General features: G+C 53.2%; 1 protein-coding gene across 2 annotated transcripts in view; it reads left to right on the top strand.

Moving 5' to 3' along the window:
• Nucleotides 1–24,880, top strand: part of BTBD9 (BTB domain containing 9) — a 482,681-nt gene extending 457,801 nt beyond the window's left edge. For both annotated transcript variants that reach the window (XM_054722627.1, XM_054722628.1), the window contains 2 exons: nucleotides 5,399–5,477; nucleotides 24,306–24,880. In XM_054722627.1, coding sequence (XP_054578602.1) covers nucleotides 5,399–5,477; nucleotides 24,306–24,503 — 277 coding nt within the window. In that variant the 3' untranslated portion in view covers nucleotides 24,504–24,880. The remainder of the gene's footprint in view (nucleotides 1–5,398; nucleotides 5,478–24,305) is intronic.
• The last annotated feature ends 2,077 nt before the right edge of the window (nucleotides 24,881–26,957 follow it).

The raw sequence follows: 26,957 nt of genomic DNA, 5'->3' as shown, positions 1-26,957 counted from the left end.
TCCATGAAATTCTTGAAAAACCTTATAACTGGTTTTGAACTCTATATCCAGTCTTTGTTTTCCTCCATTTCTTTCGTTTGTGATCTGTTTCTTTGTCTCCTCATTTTCGCTGCTTCCATGAGTTGGTAGGGTGGCTTTGTGTGTTAGGTGTCCTATATGGCCCAATGGGTCGGCCTCCCAGTTACCTGAGGTGGACACTCTTGGTGCACCCCTTTGTGGACTGTGTGTACAGCCTTGTTGTAGTTAAGTCTTGATTGTTGTTGGTGTCACTGGGAGGAATTGACCTCCAGGCCAATTGGCTGTGAGGACCCACTGTGTCTATAATGGAAGAACTGCTGTGCTAGAGACATGCTTATGGGGCATTACTTGTTTCAGTGGGGCTTTGGTGCTCACTGAGTTTGCCTCTTGAATGTGTCACTTACGGTCGTGAGTAGTTGAAATCTGGTGTTGTCTCACACTGACCACTAGATACATTAGCTTCTGGATCTCCAATGTGGTGCAGGTCAGCTACTGTCTGAGGCCACCCAGCAGGAGCTACAGCGAGAACTACAGTTTTCTCCTCTTTGCTTGGGGTTTGGAGGTTTTGGAGCTGTCTGACCAGAGCTGCAGTTTGTTAGGTTAAGCTGCGATAGAGCAGGCCATTTATATGCAAAAGCAGCTGCCTGGAGCTTGGGTGGGTTTGTAGATTGTGCGGGGCGGGGTCTCAGGGAGTCACTAGGCTAGGGCGTGGCAAACAGCGATGGCTGCCAGTCAGCCGTCTCTGCGTTTCCGCGTTTCCAAGTCCACGCGTCCCGCGCCCCAGCACAATAAACAATGATTGCTGGGCACACCTCTGCAAGAAAGTCACCCTCACTTTCCGACCCGATGGCAGACAGTCCAGCTTCTCCCTGTAGGAGTTTGGGTCCCCAGCGTCTCCCCAGAAACTGGAGTTCAGAGTAATAGGGAGCTTGTCTCCCTTCGGGTTGAAAAAAGCCGCGCAGCCAGTTGCCAACCCGATTCACACGCCTCTGTACCTCACCTGCTGCCAACCTGATTCACACGCCTCTGTACCTCAGCTTTTCAGCACTTGTGCACGTCTCAATGCTCTTTTCTCTTTCCTTCTAGTTGTAGAACTTCAACTCAGCCAGCTTTCCCGTGGTTCTGGGTGATAGACGTTTTGTCTTTTAGTTGTAGTTTTGAAATTGTTGTGCGAGGCAGCAGTTTAGGTGTTTACCTATGCCACCATCTTGGTTTCTCAGTTGCAGCAGTTTTTCTATAGTTATTGTTATTACTAGTGGCCCAGTGCACGAATTCATGAACATTGAAAGGAAATTAATTAGAAGAAATATTTTAATATCGCTATTCACCCTTTCTCTATAATAGAAGTGTCAACCAAATTCACAATTGACAATGACAGATCAAAACACATGCATGCGATTGGCACCAGCAAGAGCTTTATATGTATTGCGCATGTGCAAGTCAACTTAGCCTTTTATATATATAGAATAAACTTGCTTAATTAGACCTGCTTTCTCATGTAGCTACACTTTTTCCAGCCCAGTGAAGCACCCCAACTTCTCTTTCAGGTCATTGTCAGCAACACAGCAATAAATATCAATACGAAACAGATTATTATTGTAGATCATGCAGGGAGGACAAAGGGTAAAATAATTAACTACATCAGTGTTTGACTATATTCTGTGCAGTGAGAAAACCTGAAGTCATTTTCAAGGTGCACCATTTCTTACTTCTTTTCAGTCGGGTCAAGTTTCTAAGCTTTCTAAATCTCCATTTTTCGGCTAATGAAAAGAAAATAGGATTCCACCGAATCACCTATCTACCTACCTCAGGACTTCTATGAGGATCAAATGAGATGAGGCACAAGAAAATGCTTCACAGACATTTGGTTAAAGTGTAAAATGTTTCCACCTGGCTATAAAGCAAGCTGTGTTCCTGGGCTGAAGAAACTCCAAGGAGGCTAGTTGCTAGGGAGAGGAAGCTCCTGGGCATTGCTACGTGATGTCATTATCCAGATGAACATATTAGCCTTTAATATACAGTATATAGGTTAGATGAAGAGACTGAAGCCCACCGAGGTTGAGCAGTTTGCCCAAGGTCACAGCTGATGAGAGTAAGAAAGTGAAATTCAGACTCAGGTAGCCTGGCTCCAGAACCCATGCCATCAACCTTGGGGCCATCCTATCTCCAGTGCATGAAGGACCAGGATTAAGGCCTACAGTCTGTACTGACACCAGAGACTCTCCTCAATGGAAGTACCCTGCATCATAACACAGGCTTGCCTTTTTGCTCACTTCATGTCACATGATCAGTAGGAAAGCCTTAGGCAGTAGGTTAAGATAGGTACTTTTTAAAAATGATTACATATACTCTACCAAACTATAGTAAATGTCTCTTGAAATTCTTCTATCCCAAACTAAAAGTTTGATCAGCATTTTAGCAGACATTCTTATCGACACCTTTGAATTCATGTGTGTGCAGATATATACATTACAGTGTAATGTAATTGGGGCCTCATTCTGTAGCCAGGGGTGGGGGGGAGGGGGTTCTGTCTATCAGCATTGAACACATAAGGAGATTGCAACTCAAGAAGGGGATGGACTTGTCCAGTGGAGAGCCAGCGAGTGCAGGGGGTTTTGTGGTTTGGGGGTAAGTGCTCAAAGCAAAGTCCATGTGTATTTTTTGACACCCGTTACTCAGATTCAGCCCTGTCTCTGACCTGCATGAGTGCCGAGCCCTTGATGTTCCCCGTTTTCTGGGAGTTTTGCCTACTAGAAAAGAGATTCAGGGTGGCCCTGGCCAGGTAACTCACTTGGTTCAAGTGTCGTCCCGATATGCCAAGATTGCAGGTTCGTTTCTGGTCAGAGCACATACAAGAAACAACCAAATAAATGCATAAATAAGTGGAACGACCAATCGATGTCTCTCTCTCTCTCTCTCTCTCTCTCTCTCTCTCTCTCAAGAGAGAGAGAGAGAGAGAGAAGAGAGAGAGAGATAGATAGATAGATACAGGGTAATTGGCAAGTAGGAATATTTCTATAGCTCTCAACAAAAACAGCAGTTGAGCTTTTCAGTGGACTAGTACTGTGGCGTTTCCTGGCGCTGTGGATCTCGGCTGCGCAGCTCCCGTGGACGTTGCATATGATTGCAAATGTGGCTCAGCCGTGAGGACTGTTCCAATGCCACCTTCCCTTCCAGCAGCATTCAAGGCTGTTTGGAAGCAGTTGGGGGGAAATGGAATCTGAAACTTGGGGAGGGAGTGATGCTCATTACCTCATCCTAACCATCTTCCTTCCTACTGATACCTTGGTCTTAGGGTGTATCCAGTTTTGCTGAAAATGAAATCGTCTATTCAACCTCAGGCTGTGTTAGTGAAAATGAACTCTAATGTGATTAGATATTAATGTAATGGCATGGAGGATTGGTATTAAATTGAGGCCTTTGGATCTTATTACTCCACAAACGCTCCTTCCTGCTCAGGCTGCTGCCCTGCCAGCCCTGCCTCCCCAAGCAAAGCGAGGGCAGTGGTGTCAGGGGAGTAGGGCAGAGGAAGATGGTAAAAGCGGCAGCAGTGAGAGGAGGGCGACCCCAGCGCGGCCTTGTTCCTTCCCTGGGGCTCCAGTCTTCCTGGTGGAGGGAGGAGGGGCTGGGCCACAGGAGGCTGGTTCGGACCTGCCAGCACTCTCTGGACCATGAGCGTGTACTGGGGACCCTGAACCTACAAGGTTCGTGTCACCTTCACATCCAGAAGCACTTGAAGATTTTTTTTTTATAGGCCTGGGGCTGAAAAGCTAAGGACAAAATCTTTACCCCCTCTACTCCCACCCCTCTCCACCCCCGTCCTTTCTGTGAAGCTGACGTGAGCCTGGTAGTTGTCACTGGCTGTTGTCACTTATCCTAGGCCTGCTTCCCTCTCCTGGATGGTGGTCTGAGAAGCAGGCCCCGCAGTGGCCCTTGCTTCCCCAGACCTGCCAGAAGGACGCACGTCTGTCATGGGTTCCACGGCTTAGCTGGGAAGTGGCAGCTAGACCTGTGAGAGCCCAGGCCCAGGGTGGAAGCCCCACAGGGCCTGCCGGCCCCCAGGCCACAACCTGCCCAGTAGAATCTCCAAGAGCTGGGTGGGTCTGGGAGCAAAACAGTCCCCCGTAGAGAAAGGGCCAGGAGCGCCAACTCTGGGGATGGTCGACGGCATCACCTTCACGTATGACTGATAGCGTTTGTACAAGGAGAGTGATTTTTCTTGTGCTGTTTCCAGAAAACTGCTTTCGGAGGCACAGACTTTGCACACAGGATGATAACGACTTTTTAATGACCTTAAGGGGCCTGGTGTCCAGGCAGCAGTGAATCAGTCTCAGTGGGAGGCTCATAGCAGAGAGAAGATGGAACACCTGAAACCAGAGGGGAAAACAAACTGCAAATACATCCATTTTCTTTGGTAGTGCTACTTGGTAATTAGACAATTACAGGAACAGCTTCCCAGCAGCTGGCATTTCCACTGTGCAGTGGAGGAGGGATGGCAACAATGGTGAACTCCTCACATTTATCACAGAAAATATTATTGGCGTTTACAGTCGTGGGTGCCATGCGTTCCTCCCAGGCATTCTGATGAGCTGTGAGCGAAAACCACGAGGGGGCTCCTCCTCTCAGGGCTCAAGCCTGGCTCTGGGGGCTTTAAATGAGCTGGCTTACCCTGCTGATCCATGAGGAGCTGCCTCTGACATATCAGGGCTGCTTTGGGGCCCACCATCGCCCAGGCAGTCCTGAGAATAAACCTTTGGGGGTACATTTGGAAGCTGAAAGGGAGGGTGGGGGCCTGTGGGAAATTGCCTCTTCCTCCCCAGGTGCCATCACTTGCATGCGGGTCATTAGGAGAACCGGGGTTCACCCCTCAATGAGCAACCCCCACTTCTCTAACCATGGTGCTGGGACTTCACAGGGCACTTTGCCCCGCCCACAGGCCTGCCCTGATTCTCCTCTTCCCAGAGTCCCCAGGAAAGTCACGGCGCCACTCTGTGCGGCCATGCAGCCGGTGGCCCCTGAGCCAGGCCCGTCTCACAGAGGAGATGTGTTTCACGAACTCGCGCCGACCTGGGTCACGTATATTTGGCCACACTCTTGTGAGCTTGGTGTGCAGTTGGCACTCATTTGTGGAGAGCTTTATAAGAAGCCACGTCACCTTCACAGAAGGCTAGAGCACCTTCTCCAGTGAGACTGTAGGCTCTGATGGGACACGGGGTACCGCTGCCTCCCTTGGCCCCACGTTCCGTGCAGCCTGTCCCTGTCCCTGTCCCCCATCCCTCCTCCAGCACAGGTCTCCCGGGAACAGACAGGCCTCTCCCTCTCCGTGTGCTCGGTTAACTGTGCCGTCTAACCAGGCGGATGGTTGTGCTTCCTCCCTCAGGTCTTGGCAGTCGGTAACTTTTGAAAGACAGCCTGCCTCCTTCATCCGAATCGTTGGAACACACAACACAGCAAATGAGGTAAGGGTCTCCTTCTTGAAAGACGCTGTGATAGTTCCTGATGTACAGGTAATGCTACACCCGAGTTAAGTGGAACTGTTTGTTCTGCCCGCTAATGGCCCCTTGTCGACAGCTTGGTACAGCAGAAAGCCCTGCTCCGGCACAGTGGGGATATCGTTACCGTTTCTGAGTGTCTCTGCATCAGCTACTGAAAGCCAATCCTGTGGCTTTGCTTACTCCTCCAGCCCCTGCGGATCGCAGCCGCAGGGACCTTGAGAGGTCAGACGCCCTGTCCTCGGAGTCCTCTGCCTCCCAGAGGACATGTTCAGAGGCCCCGTGGCTCAGAGCGTGGAGGTGAAGGAACCCAGCCCCGCGGGGCAGCAGTGGCGCGGTCGCTGGATTCCTGTCTGCCTGCTGGGTCCTGAGCCGCCTTCCGGGCCTGCTCCTCCCTGGCCCAGGCCTGGCTCCAGGGACAGGCGCTCATTCCCATGGGCCATGCTGATTGTGGATGTTCCTTCACCTTTGGATTTAATGAAGAAAGAGTGGGCGGGTTCTTCCCCCATTTTGGTACCTGTGGTCAGGCAGTCGGGTGAGGTGCCTGGGCCTCCGGGATCACCGTGCTGCTTTGTCTGGAATGGAAATGACTCGGGGAAAGGGCGCTGGGTTCCTCTGGGTCAGGAAAGAGAAGGCAGTGCCTACAGGGACTGCAGTACTGGGTCACTTGGGGTGAGGGAGGCCAACAGTGACCCCAGAAGGATAGCGAGTGCCATCGGGGCTGAGCAGGCATGCCTGCGCTGTGTCCCCTCCACAGTATGGAGTCCCGTCGGGCGCACAGGAACCTCAGGGTTCACTCACACGGTGTCGGTGAGTGTCGGGATCTGCTTCCATTCTGAGTTTAAAATAACTAATAGTTAATCACTGACCTTTTCTGTTCTTCAGGTAGGTGTTGCAAAAGCACCAGGGTGAGGGTTGGTGTGTGGCAGGTGGACTGAGTCTGCCCATCCCCCACTTGCTTTTGCACAGACATGTGTTTAGCGTGGACCTCTGAAGGACCGCAGGTTAAAGACAGATTTATGAGGAGCAGTGAGGTTGAAACTTCAGAGGTAAAGGAAAGACACAAAGATAGTAACAGTTCTGCAATTTCACCTTAACACGATATTTCTCAGATCTGCACAGGACCAGCCTCCCGGGCAGGCAACCAAGGCACTTGCGTGGGGCTCCCCCCCCAGAAGGGGCCTGTGCTTGAGGTGGAGTGCTCTCCAGTACCGTCTTGAAATTCTTAGCAGTTTTACCTTTGAATTATTTTATAAGGGAAGCTCCATGGGGCAGGGAAACTCCCACCTGGGCCTTGGAGCCTCAGCTCACACTCAGGCTCCTCTCCGCCCCTTCTGCCTTCCCAGGAAGAGTTCCCTGACCCCTGGTGGCCCTTGTCCCTCCTCAGCCTGCCCACAGCCACTGCCATCCTTCACCCCCAGGAGCACTGGCACGTTTGCAGGGAGGGTGCGAGTCACGGGATCGGGCCCCTGGCTGGTGAGCATCTAGCCTAGAGTCCCTGTGCCAGGAGAGTGCCCTGTGACGGGTCAGGAGAGAGACTGGAGAAAAGCTTTCCCTGTCTTTTGAACAGAGGTCTCCAGATGTGCAGGGCCAGGCTGAGATCGAACATTGTGTTTGTCTCAGGTTCTCCAGAGCACATCCAGGTGTTTCTTGTTCACAAAAGCATTTTTAAAAGTGAAAATATTGTGCAGATTTATATTCATTTTGCCTTTTTATTTATTTAGAATAAAAACGATGCACACCCACAATATGTTTCTTGCAGAGAACTGGTAAATAGTTCTGGGCCTCAAACACCTTTTATCTCTTTATTTCAAAACAAACTTGAAAATTATAAAAGTAAGCCAATGGGTAATTTTTAAGCCATGAAATAGAGAATTCTAAACATCAGGTCATAAAAGCACTTTTTTGATCATGTAATGAAAGTCAATTTAAGGCTACATTTTAATACATACATGATCCCCATATTTTTTAAGTTTTGCGAATAAATCCCAATTTTTCTTACCACTTAAATTTATTAGCTAAAATGAAATATTGAGGTTCTGCGATTATGTATTACAACAAAAGGAATTCTTCAGTGGGAGAGGGCTGAGAAGCACTGGAGAGAGTCTGAGGGGGTCCCAACCCCTCACCTCAGCGACCAGATGAAGAATCCCTTCATCACACAGCTCTAAAGCTGGAGCGCGAGATCTCTCCCTGGAGTGTCCCACCGCCATCTATATGGAGCCAACCACTCTGGGCCAGCTGGTGTGAATGGGTCGGCTGGGAGGACACTGTGATCCGTCACATTTGGCCATGAGCAACTCACTCAGCTGCCTTTTGAGCCAGTTATTGATCAGGAAAAGAGCTTCAATGTAGTGTTGCCAATGGGGAAACATCTTAAATCATTAAATAAATAGTGACCGGATCATAGGCAAGATCCATAATGTGTCATTCTCAGAGTGTACAAGAGGCACACAAATGTTGAATTTCACTGGGCACAAGCACATAGCAAACCCTCAAAGAGGAGTGTTGTTTGCTACACGTAACTGGGTTCTGGGACAACATATGGAAGAAGCAGCCACCTGTCTTAGCACAGCAGGAATGTGTGTGAGTCAATGTGGCAAAGAGGCGTGAGGGGCAGGGGCTGTCGAAGGGAAGGGGTGACTCGGGCTGGTTGGCAGGACTCCTGGCAGACGACAGCCAGGAAAGGGGGCTGGGGCAGAATCAGGGGACCAGAATGCTGAGAGTGAGAGCCATGCCATCATGCCCCATGGGGTCAGGGCCCCCGTGTCATAGTGGAGGGCAGTGTCGAGGGGATGCAGGGTCCCTCAGTGTGTCACTTCTGTGTGCCAGCCGACATCAGTAGCCTCCGTTTTGTCAGAGCCAGAGCCCGTGTCCATGTAGACACCCAGTGTCTGCCAGTCTGAAGACTGTGCAGATTTCAGAAGCATGGATGGGCGTGGTTTTTCCCATGGAAAGGTCAGCTTGTCTGTGCGATAACAGAAAGAGAAATGTGGGGGTGTCACCTGCCACGTCTCTTGGGTAAGACTGTTTCTGCAGGTGCTGTCCCATCCAGAGAGGCAGGGTCCCAGCCGGGGATGGTGGGGAATGTGCAGCGTGGAGGCTCCTGTGAGTTAAAGAGCATTCAGTAGAGATGGGGCTGGGCTGTTCTGGCAAAAGGTGGACAAGTGGCCTGTACATGTCTAAGTGGCCACAGCGACCCGCAGCTGTGCGACGGTGGCATGGAATCTGCCCTGACCTCCAAACACCCGGCTGCTATTGGGATAGCAGAGCCTCCCGCGCTAAACCAGATAGGAATTTCATGCCCGATATCGCTGTGCGTCTGTCATGCTCCAGTCGGCCAGGCCTTCCTGCAGCAGGGCTCAGCTTCTGTCTGCTGCATGCTAATTTCCCTCACTTCTCTCCATGGGGCCCAGCCTGGGCAGTCTGCGGAGGTTCAGATTTCCTGATCACCTGTTTGGGCACGCTTCTGATTTCCTGCGGCATTTCATCCCTCTCCTCCGGGAAGTGTATGTCTGCTTCGGGCATCTGCCTCATCTTCCTTTGTGACCACCACAGCAGTGAATTCCTTTAATGTTTTAGCTACGTTTATGACTTCTGTCAGTAAGTCCCCAATGCTCACCTCTTAAAGACTGCACCACTGCCTCCAGTGACCTCCTGCCCGCCCCTGTGTGCTCTGTGCCAGCCTTGTCATTAAACCTAACTTCTTAGAACATTTTCTGTTCATTCCTGTGTGTGTGTGTGCGCACATGTGTGTGTCATGCACTGCTCCTCTCTCCCAGTGCTTGGCGTCCTTCTCACGTCTCGTGTGTTTCTTCTGCCCTTGGGTGCCTTTTTGCACATTCTCTGTGCCCACTCACAGGGCTTCCTTTGTCGTCCTCTCACACTTAGCACTAGATGGCAGACACATGTCAGTTTGTCTTCCAGCACATGCACCTTGTCCTGCTCTCCTTCAGTTGTTTTCATTCATGTGCTTCTTCCCAGCACCTGGGCCAAAATGGTCTTCCTTGGCTGTTTCCTCATTTGCTTTCTTGGAAGTCTCAGTCACCAACTCAGCAATTGTGTGGTCACCAGGCCCACTGCCTCGACTGCTGATCGACTGAGCTACTCAGGAGGCAGACATTCCTCCCATCCTCCCTTTTCCGGAGGAGGTTAGAAACTGGGCCTTGTCAACAACACCACTAATGTCATGGGATCCGAAGTTTCAGCTGCAGTGACTGTCCCGGAGCCAGCCACGCTGGTTCTGATACTGCGTCACTCACGGCCCCTTCCTTTCATCTCATGAATTCCCGTAGCAAAGTGAAAGCTCTTCTTAAAGGGAGCAGGCTGGCCCGATCAAGGACTGTCTGCACCTATGAAAATCAGTGTATCAAAAGAAATAGAAGTTATGCCTGTTTCTTTTCGTGGCCCTTATGAAAACCTGAGTTTAAGAGCAAGTTTTGGTGTGATTTTTTTTTCTAATAAATCTTTATTGTTCAGATTATTACAGTTGTTCCCCTATTCCTCCCCCCGCCATAGCTCCCCTCCACCCGGTTTCCACCCCACCCGCTGCCCTTACCCCCCACCCCCACTGTCCTCATCCATAGGTGTACGATTTTTGTCCAGTCTCTTCCCACACTCCCACACCCCTTTCCCTGGAGGATTGTCAGTCCACTCCCTTTCTATGCCCCTGATCCTTTTATATTCACCAGTTTATTCTGTTCATCAGACTTTTTATTGACTTGATTTTTAGATTCACTTGTTGATATGTATTTGTTGTCACTTTGTTGTTCATAGTTTTTGTCTTTACCTTTTTCTTCTTCCCCTTCTTAAAGAATACCCTTCAGCATTTCATATAATACTGGTTTGGCAGTGATGAATTCCTTTAGCTTTTTTTTTATCTGTGAAGCTCTTTATCTGACCTTCAATTCTAAATGATAACTTTTCTGGGTAGAGTAATCTTGGTTGTAGGTTCTTGCTATTCATCACTTTGAATGTTTCTTGCCACTCCCGTCTGGCCTGAATAGTTTCTATTGAGAAATCAGCTGACAGTTGCATGGGTGCTCCCTTGTAGGTAACTAACTGTTTTTCTCTTGCTGCTTTTAAGATTCTCTCTTTGTCTTTTGCCCTTGGCATTTTAACCCTTTGCACTCGCTTGCTTTTTTCTAGATTCCTTTATTCTAATGCTAACCTTGTTGAGTCACACTCGACATCAGAGTGCAAAAGGTTAATTATGATGTGTCTTGGTGTGGTCCTCTTTGGATTCCTTTTGTTTGGGGTTCTGTGCACTTCCTGGACTTGTAAGTCTATTTCTTTCACCAGGCAGGGGAAGTTTTCAGTCATTATTTCTTCAAATATGTTTTCAGTATCTTGCTCTCTCTCTTCTTCTGGCAACCCCATAATTCGGATGTTGGTCCGCTTGAAGTTGTCCCAGAGGCTCCTTACACTATCTTCATATTTTTGGATTCTTTTTGCTTTTTGCTTTTCTGGTTGGGTGTTTTTTGCTTCTTCATATTTCAAATCTTTGACTTGATTCTTGGGATCCTCTAGTCTCCTGTTGGATCTCTGTATATTATTCTTTATTTCAGTCAGTGTATGCTTAATTTCTAGTTGGTCCTTTTTCATATCCTCGAGGGTCTAACTAAATTTATCAGCATTTTCTAGAAGATTCTTGAGTAACCTTATAACCGTGGTTTTGAACTTTATATCCAGTAGTTTGCTTTCCTCCATTTCTTTCATTTGTGATCTGATTCTTTGTCTCCGCATTTTGGCTGCTTCCCTGTGTTGATAGCGTGGCTTTGTGTGCTAGGTGTCCTGTAGGGCCCAGTGGCTCAGCCTCCCCAGTTACCTGAGGTGGACACTCTTGGTGCACCCCTTTGTGGGCTTTGTGCACAGTCTTGTTGTAGTTAAGCCTTGATTGTTATTGGTATCACTGGGAGGAATTGACCTCCAGGCCAATTGGCTGTGAGGATCAGTTGTGTCTACGCTGGGAGAACTGTGCTGGAGACACCCTTATAGGGCAAGACTTGCTTCAGTGGGGCTTTGGTGCTCACTGAGTCTGCCCCCTGAGTGTGTCTCTTATGGATCTGAAGAGTTGTAGTCTGGATGGTCCCACTCTGACCACTGGGTACATTGGCTCTTGGATCTCCAAGGAGAGAGGCCACCCAGCAGGAGCTACAGAGAGATCTGCAGATTCCTTCTCTTTGTTTGGGGTTTGGAGGTGCCCAGTTGAGGCCCAGCTGTGAAGCAATGCAAGCTGTTGTTGAGCCTTTGTTCTTCTTTTGGAGGCTCTGGGGCTCTTTGACCCAGCTGCAGTATGTTAGGTTTCAGATTGCAAAGGGCCAGGCCATTCATATGCAAAAGCCTCTGCGCATAAATTGGGTGGGGCAGGGTCTCAGGGAATCACCAGGGTGGAGCAAACAGCAATGGCTGACCATCAGCCCTGCCTGGAAGAGGTCCTGTGTCTCTGTGTCCTGCGGCACCGTGCAGGAACAATGATTGCTGCAAACAACTCTGAGAGAAAGCCGCCCTCAAGTTCTGCCTGATGCCAGTCCAGTTTCTCCCTGTATGAGTCTGGTCCCCAGAGTCTCACCCAGAACTGGAGTTCAGAGCACTCGGGAGCTTGTGTCTCCCTCCCGATTGAAAAAGACAACAGTGTACTCAGTTGCCAGCCCTTTGTGTGCGCGCCTCCGTACCTCTGCACTTTACTTCCGCTCCTTCTCCAAGTCTCAGTGTACTTTTCTCTTTCCTTCTAGTTGTAGAATTTCCACTCAGCCAGCCTTCCCATGGTTCTGGATGATGTCCGTTTTGTCTTTTAGTTGTAGTTTTGAAGTGGTTGTGCGAGGCAGCAAGTTCAGGTGTTTATCTATGCCACCATCTTTTTTGGTGTGATTTTTTTATATTAGGCATTGAGCTCCTGGGCACAGCAGCCCCAAGGGTTAAAAGGGACTGTAGGAAACACTCACTCTGCAGTGTAGACAGTTCCTGCTCATGAGAACCCACATGAGAGCCTTTGCCAAGTCAATAACACAACTGAAGATGGTATTGACAGTCTCAGGCAGCTCTCAGGGTTCCATTTACTTATCGAATTTATGTGGCTGAGGAGAGAAGCGTGTCGTATTTATCTTTATATCCCCAGCACCTAGCATGGGCCTGGCGCGTGTGTACGTAGAGTACCTGCTGGCTGAATGAGTGAGTGAATCACTCGGTCTGTCCATCCATCTCTCCCTCTCCCACCAGTCAGCCAAATAAAGGAAAAGACTTAGTAATTCAACTTGTCGAGAGATTGTGGCATTCAAGGCTGAGTTTCTGTTGTCAGTGGAGTCTCTTAAACCAGAAACTTTTGTCTGTGGAAAAATATGTATGCCAAATACCTCAGCATCTCCTCACTTAGGATAATAATAAAAAACTATAATAATAATAAATTACAACTGTTACTTATGGAGCACTTACTATGTGCCAGGCCCTACTCCAAACCCTTTTATTTATTACACTCTGTAACCCTCAGATGTGAAATAGGAGCTACCCTCACTGCATTGTGAAAATGAGGAAACTCAGTCCCAGGTGCTGGCAAAGATGAGGTGTGATGGGCAGTTCTCACCAGTGCTGTGGGAGTGTAAATGGATAGAGTCACTTTGGAGAAGTTTTCTACCAAAGTTGAATATGTGCAGCCTACCCTATGGCTAAGCATGTTCACACCTTTGTGTAGTCTCTAAAGGCATAATAACTGATGACGCCGCAGAGTGAGCCGTCTGAGTCAGACCTTAGTGAGCAGGTGGTGCCTGTGGCGGGCTTGGGCAGCCAGGCACAGGAGAGAAGCAAGGCAGGGCCCTCCTGGGGGGTTGCAGGTTCACTGCCGGAGAGAAATCAACCCCGTGAAGAGGGCCTTAGTTCTAGGGACATTGCGACTAGCAGTCGGTGATCCAGACCAAAGTGGAGAGGCATGAGGTGAAGCAGGGCTGGTGTGGATGGATGTGCAGCAGATAGGGGGTGGAGGGGCGGGAGGAGGGGGCCTTACCTCACCTAAGAAAGGGGTCCAGTGAGCAGGCCCTTGGGAATTGGGTGGAGGTGAATGAGAGGGCGTGGGAGGGTGGCAGATCCCTCCACCCGGCTCATTGCTGCCCACTGGCCCGTGGCAGGAGGTCCCGCAGCAGGGGGCCCGGCAGGACAGAAAGTCTGCATGTGGCTGCCTGAGCTGCCCTCCGAGACCGCTCAGCAGAGCCTGGAGTGAGGCGCACAGTTTATTCACACGCTTCTGTCAGGCCCGTGAGTGGCTGTGGGCTCCCAGTGCTATCCTCGTTCCCATAGCAACATGTGGCTCTAGTGAAGAAAAAAATACAGAGAAAACGGACTCTGTTTAAAACAACCACCATTAGACCTCCGTCCTGGCCTGGTGATTGTGATTTCCCAGCCCGGAGCCCCCAGGTCCTACCACACCCTCTGCCTCCCCGGGACCCCCTGCAGCTTCCTCTAGAGGAGGTCCTGCGAGCCCTTAAGGTCACCCGGTCATGTGCTGCCTCCTAAGGCAGAATTCCTAGGGGTCAGCACCGGAACTGACACAAACATCCCAGCGGCAGACTCCAAAGATGCAGATCCCGCCCTCTGTGTGCTCCTGACCTGCAGAGAGAGCCAGTTCCAGCCCTCAAGCCCCTTCTGCCAGGACAGAGACCCCTGCCCTGCAGGTTGCACACAGCAGTGATGCGGAAGGGATGCTCACAAGTAAAACCTGCTCGGAAACAGGAGTCACTGAAACAAACCGGGATTGAAAGGCGCCTGGGTGCCCTGTGCTGTACACTGGAGGCAGAAGTGGCATTTGTAGGGGCCAGAGAGAGGGTGAGCACTGGAACCGCAGGGCCGAGTTCAGGTAGGCCAGCCTGCACCTGTGAGTTTGCATAACAGTCCTAGCAGGAGGCCTCACCTGCGCTTCTTGAGGGCAGAGACCATGCCATGGCCTCTCCGTGCCCCAGCACCCAGCAGCCCCTCCATAAATCAGACGGGCCAGAGCTTTGGTGTGGGTTCTGAGGGAAATCAGCTCTCAGGGCTCACTGGTGATGACCTGGATCTGAGGAACGAGGGAGAACAGAAGATCGCACCAAGGCTGCAATCCCCATGACCTTGGAGAACAGTGGGGCTGTGCTGGCTAGGAGGAAGTCTGAAAGCATTTATTCCAAGAAAATAAAAGGTGAGGGGTAAAGGTGAGCCATCCAAACCAAGACGTGGATGTAAGGACTGCACGTGCAGATAATGGTCAAGGTCAGGGGCCTGGAAGAGTCAGGCTAAGAAGAAAGGGTCTAGAAGTAAGCCTGAGAAACGGCCATATGAATGCGGCAGAGAGGTGGGGAATGAGCGGAGGGTGATAGAGAAGTGTGGAGACCTCGGCACTGGTGCCAGCCTCACCCCAACCTGCTGTGTGACCCCAGCAGGTCATTTCACCTCCCTGGTGCTCAGGACACTTGTCTCTGAAATAAGGAGAGTGAACAAGATCTTAAAGGTTCTTGCCCAGTGAGACCAAAAACGGCAGAAAAATACTTCACTTGTAGCATAATTATAAAAGGTCCTTCTGTAGGCATCTTTATACTTAAATGTCTATTATGGAAGATTTTACTGGGAAAAGAGGGAAATGACACAAGAACGAGCATATATCCTTGTTCCAACACTCTTAGTCCTGTGCCTCTGGTATTGGAGCAGCAGTAATTCTGCACCAAACAACTGGCTGGAAGAAGATGCCCAGAACCTGAGCCAGGAGCCACTGAGCAGTGAGAGGAATGGAGACATCGGCGTGGGAGGATAAGCCAACCCGTGTCCCAGTGCTGAGCCAGCAGGTAGGAGTTGGGCCTGAAATGGCCTAGCGGCCGGAGCTCTTCCAGACAAGCCGCGCCCGCCCCCGGGCTGAAGTGAAGAACTTCCCAGGACGGACGGCGGGCGGGCTACGCACCTGCCTTCCCAGGGCGGTGGGCCACAGCCAGGTTCTTGTGATGCCAGGCTCCGGGAAGGGGCCTCAGTAAGGCCACACCTGCCAGATGCTGCCTGAAGCTAGAACACTTCCCTTTTTTGTATTTTTGTTTTTCCAAAATGAAAAGATACCTCCTACACTTCAGGGCCTAATTAGCTGAGTGAGTGAACTGCTCTCCCTGGAACTCGAGCATGCAAACGTGAGAAAGGGAATCAGGAATCCCCGGGCAGCCCGAGGGAATAGTATTAGAAAGGCTCTTTTTCCAGGACCTTCCAAGCAGTGGAGTTCTAGTTATTTGTGGGTGCCCTGGCCTGTGTGCTATGAGAAAGTGACATTGGAGAGTTAGAAAACTGTTGCCACATATAAGCAGTGTCACTAAGAAACCATTAGGAATGAATGAATATTTGTGCAAAACTATTGGGTGTCCTGTCGCCCTGAGCATTCTGATGAGTGTGGCTCACAGTCTGGAAACGTCTCCCTGGGAAGCAGGCTCCTTACCTGGAAACAGTGGTTAGGGCTGCTCAGATCCATTTGTAACACTTTGGTTTTTAAAAAGGGATGTTTTGTCAGAAACACTTGGTCTTCATTTTTATTTATTTATTTAAAAATATATATTTTTATTGATTTCAGGGAGGAGGGGAGAGGGAGAGAGAAATAGAAACATAAATGATGAGAGAGAATCATTGATTGGCTGCCTCCTGCACGCCCCCTACTGGGCATCAAGTCCGCATCCCAGGCATGTGCCCTTATGGAATCGAACCTGGGACCCTTCAGTCCATAGGCCAGTGCTCTATCCACTGAGCCAAACCAGTCAGGGTTTGGTCTTCATTTCTTTTTTTTTAATTTATTGATTTTTTACAGAGAGGAAGGGAGAGGGATAGAGAGTTAGAAACATCGATGAGAGAGAAACATCGATCAGCTGCCTCCAGCACACCCCCTACCGGGGATGTGCCCGCAACCAAGGTACATGCCCTTGACCGGAATTGAACCTGGGACCCTTCAGTCCATAGGCCGACGCTCTATCCACTGAGCCAAACCAGTCAGGGTTTGGTCTTCATTTTTAAAGGAACAAAAATGAAACATCCTGCAGAGGGACCCTTCTCCCAAGAGGGGAGGAAGAAAGATGTTCACATCACCATCTTGGGATCACTTGGGTTCCTGCAGCTGAGTGGGTGCGCTGCTGCCACGGCACGTGTGGGGGAAACACAGGAAGCCCTCAGGTGGCCCCTCAGGAGCCCTGTCTTCGCCCCTGACTTGCGGGCAGGCATCATTAGCACTGGGTCTCTTTACAAAGATCTGCTGCCCGGTAAATGGAAGTTGAAAGCTTGGGTCAGAAATCCGATTTGTATTGGTTGCAATGAAAGCAGCCGGTGACAGTTACTCTGGAGAAACCAGAAAAGCAAGGTAGAGTCATTGGTCACCATTTATTAATTTCCCCAATTTCTGCTGCAGTTCACGGTGGACGCTTAAGCCAACTTGGGAAAATTAGCAGAGGCGTCTCTGCTTTTAAGAACCAGGAAGGTGTATGGAGCAAACAGTGCTCGGGGAGCCCCTGCAGTGAAAAGCACCGACAGCGGAGTCAGTCTGCTCAGAGAAGGGGCCACCACAGCTGTGGACCCGCTTCCCAGGATTCACGGAGGAAAGAACACCCCAGACCACCTCAGTCGTGTCCAAGTCATGGCTCCCGGAGAGGAGAGGCGAAGTGATACTAAACAGCAGCTGCGAGGAAGGACACCGTGGTGACGCGGCCTGTGCGATTCATGCCCGGGACTACATTCTAAATTAGCAGGCTCCTCCCGGGGGACAGCTCCAGAGGCCATTGAAGCTGGTTCAGCGAAGGTGCCCCTTTGTGAGCGGCGGCAATCAAACAGGCTAATGGGATACACGATTGCCGAAAGGAGGAGGGAAGATGATGCGGGGACTGCGGAATGGTTCTGCATAAATCAGCACTGCGGCTCTGCCCTGTACGCCTCATTCACTCTCGGACACAGCCTTTCCGAGGTGTAGTGCGGGGAAGGTTCAGAGGAAAGAAATTGAATCCCACAAGCTTCTGAGCGAAGAGAAAGTCAGGACTTGCCTGTTGTACCTACAGGGAGGCCCACAGGTGCGCGTGGGAGGGGAGCTAGCGGACCTGGGGGGACGGGCCACACATTTCCAGATGGCACCCCCCACCGGTAGTGAGGACTCCTCCAAGACATACTTCCTCCAGCTTCCGGTGAAAAGAGCAGAGGTCGCACCCCTCGCCACATGGCAACCGGCGAAGGAGCCCCTTCTCCTGGGCAGGCTGACTTCCCACCTCTGCTCCCAAGAACATTGTCAGGACCAGCCACAGGCCTCTCGGTGCCGCCTCCGGAGGGCAGGGGCCCAGCCTTGCGCAGGTGGTGGTGGTGAGGCACAAGCACCAGGGCGCTTACTCTGCACTGGCGCCCTGTTGGGTGCGAGGCTGGTGGGCGGGAGTAGCAGCTCGGATGACTGAGCCAGCACACTGTTCCACGGAGGGGTGAGCAGCGCCTCTCCAGTGACCAGGTGCCAGGGCCCAGACCTTTATCTGGAAGTTCCCCCTTTGTCCCTTCTATCAGGGAGCCACTCCCCTCCCTGTCTGCCTCCCAGTTCTTCAAGGCGTCTCCCTCTCTGACCTTCCCTAACCTCCCCTTCCAGGCAAAATTAATTTCTGGTCACCGATCACGTGCTGTTATAATTTTCTGTATGAGGCAGGCATCCTGGTACTGAGAGAGCACAGGCTTTGGAGCTGCTGGGCCTTGAGGTTGAATCCTCCACCCCCCACCCCCATGGGTGTGACCTCGGGCACCTTTGCCCCGCCCTCTCCCCTGTTGGGCTGGGCAGTGTGCACCCCAGTCAACGTTCCTGCTCAATAAGACGGTCAACGTTTCAAAAACAAAACCAGTGAAGGATCTCAGATGAGCACAGGTCCTGGGTGGTTGGCTGAGCTGGAGCCCCCTGGGGCCCCACTGCTCTCACCCCCAGAGGGTAGCACTGCGCCTGCCAGTCTCCTCCCAGAGAACCTGGAGTCCCGGCCCCTTTTCTTCCTGTCAGTCTCACTGGGCCTGTTACCAAGTTCTGTTATTCTTCATTTAAAAATGAGTCTTTTTCATTTGTCCTAAATGGTTAAATTCTGCCTCCGGGGATTTCAGGTGTTCTCCTAACAATAAAAGGCCTTTCCCAGTGAGAGGCAACAGGCATTTATTTGAGATCAAAGAATAGCTATTCAGGAAGCATCTTCAGGTGAAGCCCAAACAATGTCCCAATTAGGAGACAAAGGCCCCCGTATTTATGAGGAAGGGAAGGGGGACAATCAGTGGAAGGAAGGAGTTTCTGTTGGTGCCGAGAACATAACACAATGATGCTAATTCTAAACAGTTTAAAATCTTCAGCCCCATAGTCCCAGGGGGTAGTCACAGTATCTGCCTCCTCCTTATCCTTGCAAACAGTTCTTGGGCACAGCGTTGCCTTAGGCGCAGCACAGAGGTTATTTCGCCCGTTTTAACGCCCGAACGTCTGTGGCCCAGGACCTGCCAGGCAGTGCCTCCTGGATGGCAGCTCTGCTCCATTTCCAAGCGGCTCCATTGACATTATTAAGATTTTTTTACACGAGGTTTAAGTGTTTGTAGTCGTCCACTTTCTTTAGACACATTATTTGTCGCCATGTGCCTGCATTCCTTTTGTAGTATTCTAAAGGAGTTCTCTCCTGCCCTCGGTGCCCTTGCCCGGCCTCGCCTGTCCTCAGCCTGCTCACTCTGACGCCCACTACACTCTCCACCTCTCCACTGACTCCAGGCCTCACCCATCTTTCCATTTGTAAGCACCCTCTCACATCGAGTCTTCACCCCTCAGTTTTGTGACTGAATGAAGGTAACTTTCCTGCGTGTTGCCTTTGAACCTCAGAGCCTGCGTGCCCTCCGGAAGTGCCAGGGGACCGCACAAAAGTTAGCTGGGCCTTTAGTGACACTCTTGGGGCTCGGGGGTCTCTGACCAAAGTGGGGCTCCGAGCCGCCTGGGTCCTCCTGTCGGCCTCCCTCTCTGGTCACAGCGCCTCCCAGCGCCCAGGGAGCTCGGCGGCAGGTAGCGGTGGGACTTACAAGCGCCTCCAGTTTCCCCGACTTAGATGGAAGGTCTGCCTGAGCCCCGCGGTGTCGGGAGGAATGGTTATGATTTCTGGAGAAATATGCAGAGGAGAAAGCCAAAACAGACAGCGAGATTTGCCGTTGGTATAGTTAGGTGTGTTGGGGAAAGTGGCCAATTACATTATTATTTTAAAACAGGTTGGTTACAGGAGCTGAAGGCATGCCCTTAGCATCACTGGCTGGAGGAGTGGGTCTGAGGCGGGAACCAGGCAGCAGGAGTCAGGCGTGGACACGTACCAAGTGCTCTCGGCGGACGGTGTCTTCCAGGCTTTCTTCCAGCTCAGGGGTAGCAAGCCCCCTGCCCTCCAGACAGCCTCACTGATGGGGACCTTTTCTTAGGTGAGAGGCTCGTTCTGAAGAACCAGCCATTCAGAGCCCGGCCACACTGAGATCTTTTATAACTTTATTTTTCCATCCTGGATTTTTATTGATTTGTTTATTCTTGTGCAAGGCCCTGAGTGGGAGAAAGGACGGCATACGTGGTCCTTGAGTCAGAGGGGCACCCACACACCAGCAGACAGAGGCAGGAGGGCTGGGCCCTGGGGCAGGAGACCCCCTGAAGCCTGGAAGGCAGGGCTGTGCAGAGCTCACCAGGAAATCTGGAGGCCGAAGAGCTCACTAGGGCACAGGGGAGAAAGCCCATTCCACACAGGAGGGGAGCGCTTGAGGGAGGAAATGAGGACAGATGCAACTCCGCGCAGGGACGAGCATCAGCCTGGAGCTGAGAGGCACTGACAGGCGGAGTGTGGATTACACGAGCAGCCGGTTAAGAGCAAGATGGGGTAGGGTAGGGAGGCGGGTTCAGGAACGGGACAACGCAGAACAGTGCAGCCACCATGTTCAGAGAGACTGCGCATGCTTCCTGGGAAGAGGACGGGCCGTGTGCTCGCTTCCCGGGGAGAGGACGGGCCGTGTGCTCGCTTTCAGGCAGCTCAAGGGGCAGCAAGTGTCAGGTGGATGTGAAGAAGCAGAGCGGTGTTTGGAGGGATTGCCCTGGCCACTCAGCGAAAGCCTGTTGGGCGTGGCCCAGCCTGTCCCGTGCTTGGGAGGAGGAGTGTTCATAAAGCAAGAGAGACTGTCCATAACCCGGCAGAGATGGTCTTGTCCCTCCAAATGCTTAAAGAGGGTGAGGCCGATGGAGAAGACTAGATTAATGTTGTCACTTAGGAGAAGATTTTCAAGTTTACCCTGTGCCAGGCAGGTCGGAGCGCAGGGCTTACGCAGTTTTAAAGGCCCTCCCATCTGGCTGTTGACGGTTAGAACCTGCAGATGGGCCCAAAGAGGGAGTTTTGATATAGAAGGAAGAGAGAAAGGAAAGAAAGGAAGAACGAGAGACCGGCCGGCGTGAGCAGCTGCCACGTGGAGTCCGCAGGAAGTGCCATGGCGAGGACAGCAAAGGCCTGAGCTTCCAGGGGAGAATCAGCTCACTCGAAGAGAAAATGAGGAGAGCAGACCGGAGATGAATGCCTCACTTAGTCTCAGAATTAGAGTTTGAAATGTGAAATTTGAAACAGTGGTAGATAAATGAATTGAAGTGGAAATATGGAAAAATAGTGATGCAGGAAGGAAAGCACAGATTTCTATTTTAAATATAATTTCACAGTTGATATTACATTTGTCTTCTCTCTGAACTTGGTTCTACAGCAGACGGGTCTGTGTGTGTGTGTGTATGCACAGTGTGCACATGTGGCCCTGCTCAAGCTGTAGACGAAGCCCCTCGACCCCCCAGCTCTACCTCCTGAGCCCCCTACAGTCTCCTCTGCCTGGGCCTCCCTCAGGGAGAGTGGCGCGTGTCCAGCAGCCCTGCCTGCATCCTGCCCACACCCCGGGTACCGGTGCCTTATTCCCTTCGGATGGGCCCTATCCGGAAATGGACTTACCAATCGTGGGCAGATCCCAAGCACGTTGGCTCCTCTCTAGCCAGCAGGCCCCTGGGGAGGGAAGGGTGGACCCCTCCCCAAGGAAGCATGAGGTCAGCATTCTCTGTGCACACTGGGTGGCCAGGGGAGGGCCAGCAGTGTGTCCGCCCTGTGGGTCTCCTTTGCTGTCCCCACCGGCTTCAGGTAGCCACCAGCCCTTTGCAGGCGTAGCCGTGGAAACCAGTCACTGAGGATTGAGTCCTAGCATTCGCAGGTTCAAGGACAGCGTTACAACAGGTTACACCGTCTTATTTACCCAGGGCCTTTGGTCAGTGTGGGAGGAGCCTGGGGGCCAAGGGCAGGAAGCCTCAGAGTAAGGAGCGCTGGAGAGCCGGCCCTGCCGGAGTTTGTCCAGATGCTTTGGTTCCGGAGCTGTCTTCTGCCCCCTGGCCCCCCAGCCTCAGTTCCTGTCACATGTCTGGCTCAGCTCACCAGTGTCTATAAGACGCTCTCGGGCCCTCAGGACCCTCAGGAGCTGGAACTCACCTTCAATCCCATTCCAGTCGAGGCTGCGTCTGCTCCCTGCTGCCTGCCCTGACCTTCACCTCTGCCTCCGCTGGATCCTGCAGGCCCCTCCTCACCCCTGCTCACCCCTCGGCCTCCCCAGGGAGCTGTGCCAGCCCCCTCAGCCTGCAGGTCGGGACCTTCTTGGTGGATCCCACCATCTAGACCTCACCTCTAACAAGTAACAATGTGTGGCTGTTTCTCTCTAAAGCACGTGGCGGACTACAGCGCCTCCTCTTGGCCTCTGTGGCCTCGCGCGCGAAGCTCCCACCACTGGTGGAGGAAGCCGCAGAGGGCCAAGCTGACCTCCCTCCACAGTGTCTTCCCCAGTACCCTGCCTGGCACCACCGCACCAGCACATCCACTCCCACCGCACGATCTCCGTGTGGGACGATGCACAGGCTGGGCCTGTGGGCTTCATCGGGGGAGCAGGCCGTGGAGGGTCCCTGCTCCAAAGCCCTCACCGGCCGACAGCCCTTCTCCCCTCAGTTTGCTGCTCACATCTGCTCAGACCTCATTCCTCCCCACATCCCCGCACCTGGAACACTTTTACCCCCTCCCCCTGCCGCAGGCCCTGCCTCCTGAAAGGGCTGTGGGAAACATGGAGTCCTTTGAACATTTTACTTAAGGTTGATAAGTAAAATAGTTCTTAAGTTTAAATAGTTATTTTTGTTAATATGAGATAGAAAAAAATAAAGAAGGTGGAAGACAGGACTAATTATTAGGAATAAATGTTTGATGACATGATTTGCTAAAATGGATTTCAACCAACCCATTGAATAAGGCAAAGCAAATGTGAAAGTGATTGTGGGAAACGTACATCCAGGGCAGCTTGAAAATGTTTTCATAATTCAGAAAAAATCCAGTTATGTTTTTAAAAATTATACGAGTCATGGTCTTGGGCCATTTTAGAAAACAACTTGAGGATCTGGACATTGATCTCCGTAAAGCTCCCAGCATGCGTGTACTCCAGACTGTGCGCAGGGCGGCGCCCAGCGAGAGCTGGAGCCCGTGGAGAGAGGACTCTCTGTGTGCTGGGGGGTGCGGGTCCCAAAGGTCCACCTCGGACGGACCCCCTGCACACGCTCCAACTCACACCAGCGTGACCTCCTCCTTTGTACCAGGCATGTCACACTCACACTGCCCTTCCCCCAGCCATGCTGCTGTTCTCGGGGTCAGGGTCAGGGTCACAGCCCTTCCCCCAGCCATGCTGCTGCTCTCCGGGTCAGGGTCAGGGTCAGAGCTCTTCCCCCAGCCATGCTGCTGCTCTCGGGGTCAGGGTCAGGGTCACAGCCCTTCCCCCAGCCATGCTGCTGCTCTCTGGGTCCGGGTCAGGGTCACAGCCCTTCCCCCAGCCATGCTGCTGCTCTCGGGGTCAGGGTCAGGGTCAGAGCTCTTCCCCCAGCCATGCTGCTGCTCTCGGGGTCAGGGTCAGGGTCACAGCCCTTCCCCCAGCCATGCTGCTGCTCTCGGGGTCAGGGTCAGGGTCACAGCCCTTCCCCCAGCCATGCTGCTGCTCTCGGGGTCAGGGTCAGGGTCACAGCCCTTCCCCCAGCCATGCTGCTGCTCTCGGGGTCAGGGTCAGGGTCACAGCCCTTCCCCCAGCCATGCTGCTGCTCTCGGGGTCAGGGTCAGGCCCGGGCTCGCCCTCGCTGGCTGAGCGCTCTGCTGCGTGGAGCCCGGTCTGCACTGCAGCTGGCCCAGCATTGAGCAGAGCCCAGAACTGCTTCCATGGTGACGCGGTCCAGGTGGGGGGCTCCTCCGGGTGAGGCTTTGGGTGCAGGTTGGCCCAGGCATGGCAGGTGAAGTCCCCTCCCCAGCGTCTAATTAGGCACCCAGAGGAGGCTAGGGAGGGAGGGGCTGGTTTGCACCCTAGGAGATGAGCCTGGGTCCTCCTCTGGGGTGATACCCTGTGGCTTTTTGTAAGTAACTTTATTGAGATAGTTCACATACCATACAAGTCACCTATTGAAAGTGTACAACTCAGAGGTTTTTAGCATCTTCACCACCATTTCCATAGTCCATGTTGCCCCACAGACTTTTAACCCAACTGCCCAATGCAAGAATTAACAAATTAAAGAGAAGAGCTAACCAACATCGGAGACAAAAGTAACCAACATCAGAGGAGTCCAGTCCTGGTGCCGAACTTCATGGTTCATCTGCTTTTACCCTGACTGTGCCTCAGCCTTCCAGCTGCTGCTGGGCATCTGCACGGGCAGGCAGCAGGACCGGGTCCCGCCGGGTGGCAGCCCCAGGGGGACACTGACCGTCACTCACGGCGTATGCCTTCTCTCACCAGGTGTTCCACTGTGTCCACTTCGAGTGTCCGGAGCAGCAGAGCAGCCTGAAGGAAGAAAACAGCGAGGAGCCGGGGACGGGGGACACCAGCCCGGCCAGCCAGCCACTCGAGCCCCGCGCTCTGCAGGCCCCCAGCGGCAGCTCACTGCCCTCCAGCCCGGGCTCCCACTCTCGCTCATCCGGCCGGCAGCACCAGTAAAGGGGCTCTATGGGCAGGGACTCGGGGGCCTGTGCACAGGACCGTGTCCCCAGCAGGGCTTTGTCACTGCCCCACCCCTTCCTGCGGGGAGCAGACCTGGCTGCAGAGATGGACACGGAGCAGGTTTGCTCCCAAGGACAGGAAGGGGCCGCTTTATTCTCCTCAGTTCGTTCCGATCAGGCTGGTCTCCAGGGGAGAAAATGGTCTTCAGTCTTCATCAGTCCAGCGTTCACACCCTACCTCTCCAATCTAGCCAGGCCCGAGCCGGCGCGTGTGGGTGGGCAGGGCAGACAGGCCTCTCGGACCTGGGGCGGGCGCCCTTTGAGAAATGGGTTTCCTTCGTGTCTACTCATGAACACGTCACTCTGGCAACTGAATGGCTTTTTATTTCTTTTAGTTACTCCCTGTTTGCTGAATCATAGGTGTCCTGGTCTTTTTGAAATGCTCAAACAGCACTTGTTTTAACCCTTTTGACACTAATTGTCCTTCCTTAGTTTTGAATGGTTAAGCGTGGGGTGGAGCGAGAAGCACATGCGTCTCCCCAGGGCTGACAGGGACATTCCTCCAAGGAAGTTCATCAGAACACAGGCACTGAGCAGCCGTGGCACTGAGCAGCCGTGGCACCGAGCAGCCGTGGCACCGAGCAGCCTGGCACCGAGCAGCCGTGGCACTGAGCAGCCGTGGCACCGAGCAGCCGTGGCACCGAGCAGCCGTGACACCGAGCAGCCGTGGCACCGAGCAGCGGGCACTCACTCGGCTGCCAGGTCGCGGACCTGTCCTTCCGTGGTGAGTCCGCCTTGGGAGGTGGCAGGAGCACCCACTGTGCGCCTGCTGATGCCGTGCTCAGATGCCTGTGTGGAACCTGCACACCTCCCGTTGGGCTGGGCCTGTCTGCCAGTTGCCAGTGGGGCCGTGGGCAGGGCGGGCGGGCAGGAATGCAGGCCTGGGCCCGGCGCGGCCCTGGTCATCCTCCACCCTCCATCCTCCAGTTCCGAGACGCTTTCCTCCTCCTCGCTGCGCCGTGTCTCGCGGCTTGCTCGGCCCGCGCTGTTGTGTCTCAGTCGTCTCCATTTGGGTTCCCTTGTAACTCCATCGATTCTTGTCGCTGTTTCCTCTCTGCAGCTCTCCCTTGGCTGGCTGTCCGCTCCGTGAAGCTCCCCCACATGCAGAGTCCTGCGCACCCTGTGACGCTGGGGGGCGCACTCAGGGGTCCTTTCTCTGGCGTCTTAAAGACACGGTGGTTTGGTGTGCAAAGAGCAGGGCCAGCTCACTGCTTTCTCCTGTAGCCGACTCCCGAGTGACTGAGGGGACAGTGGGGTAGCATCGGGTGAAGGACTGTGGGAGCACGCCGGGGGGAGTGGGGCTCCCAGTCTCACTGCCCCTCATGTTCCGAGCTGCCCTCCTCCCCTGCGTGGGATGAGCACGGTGCTGCTGTCCACACCCAGCCCCAGGCCCCTGTGAGCGGCGGTTCCTGCCCACCCGCCAGCCACACACTCAGTGGGCAGCCGGAGGAGTCAGCAGGCGAGTGCAGAGGCTTTCAAAGGCTCACCTGTCCAAGGGCCTCTTGGTAAACTCTGAAGTCACCTGTCCAGAGAGGAAGCCCACAGCATGGACCCAAGGACATGGGGTGGGCCGGAAGGATCTGTCGGCCCCGCTGCCCACACAGCACACCTGCGGCCAGGCCAGGGCTGTGCCTGGCTGCTCAGCTTCCCCCCTGAAGGGGCACAGACTGTGTCAGAGCATTGGGCCCAGCGGTCCCTTCCTGCTGGGCTCCCCTCCTCCCTGCTCTCTCCTGGAGACCCCTTTGGAGTGTACACCTTCCACACCTCTGCCCTAGGTCTGTCTTGAGAGAATGGACTTTGTCTCCCCTCCCCCACCCCCCGCCTCTGGCACTTCAGTGGCTCCTATCAGATGAAGAGAAGGAAGGGGAAACTGAGGCAGCCTGATGACATGGTGGCAGGGAAGCAGCTGGCCTGGCCCACACCTGTCTGGAGGCCTCACGGGCATGGGCACTGCTCTGCGCCCAGAGGAGCTCAGCAAGCCCTGCGCAGCTGCCCCCTGGGACCAGGCAGGGGCTCTGCCCTCCCGACGGCCTCCTGACTGGGGAGAGGGGGCTGCAGGGGGCCGGAGACCCCACTGGAGGCCTTTCACAGCAGACACGCCAGACCGAGGCCTCACCTCCAGGGAGTGGGGTGAGCCCCAGACGACTGCCCGACTGCTGTTCTCTGGCGCCAGCTGGGCCCGCGGAGGTCTTCTCCCCTGCGGCCGCCTGGACCAAAACGGTCCCCAAACAGGAAGAGACTCAGGGAGCCTACTGGGTGCAGGTGCAAGCTGGGCGGCACTCAGAAGGGTTCCCAGACACCCGGTTTGAGGAAGGAACCTGGGCTGGGCCATGGCAGGGCAGGGCTGGTGTGGGACCCGGCTCCCTTGCCTCTGCGAGGACACGGCCTGGGT

Source organism: Eptesicus fuscus, chromosome 10, assembly GCF_027574615.1.
Source record: "Eptesicus fuscus isolate TK198812 chromosome 10, DD_ASM_mEF_20220401, whole genome shotgun sequence".
NCBI classification, from domain to species: domain Eukaryota; kingdom Metazoa; phylum Chordata; class Mammalia; order Chiroptera; family Vespertilionidae; genus Eptesicus; species Eptesicus fuscus.
This window is presented reverse-complemented; position numbering and strand designations above follow the sequence as displayed.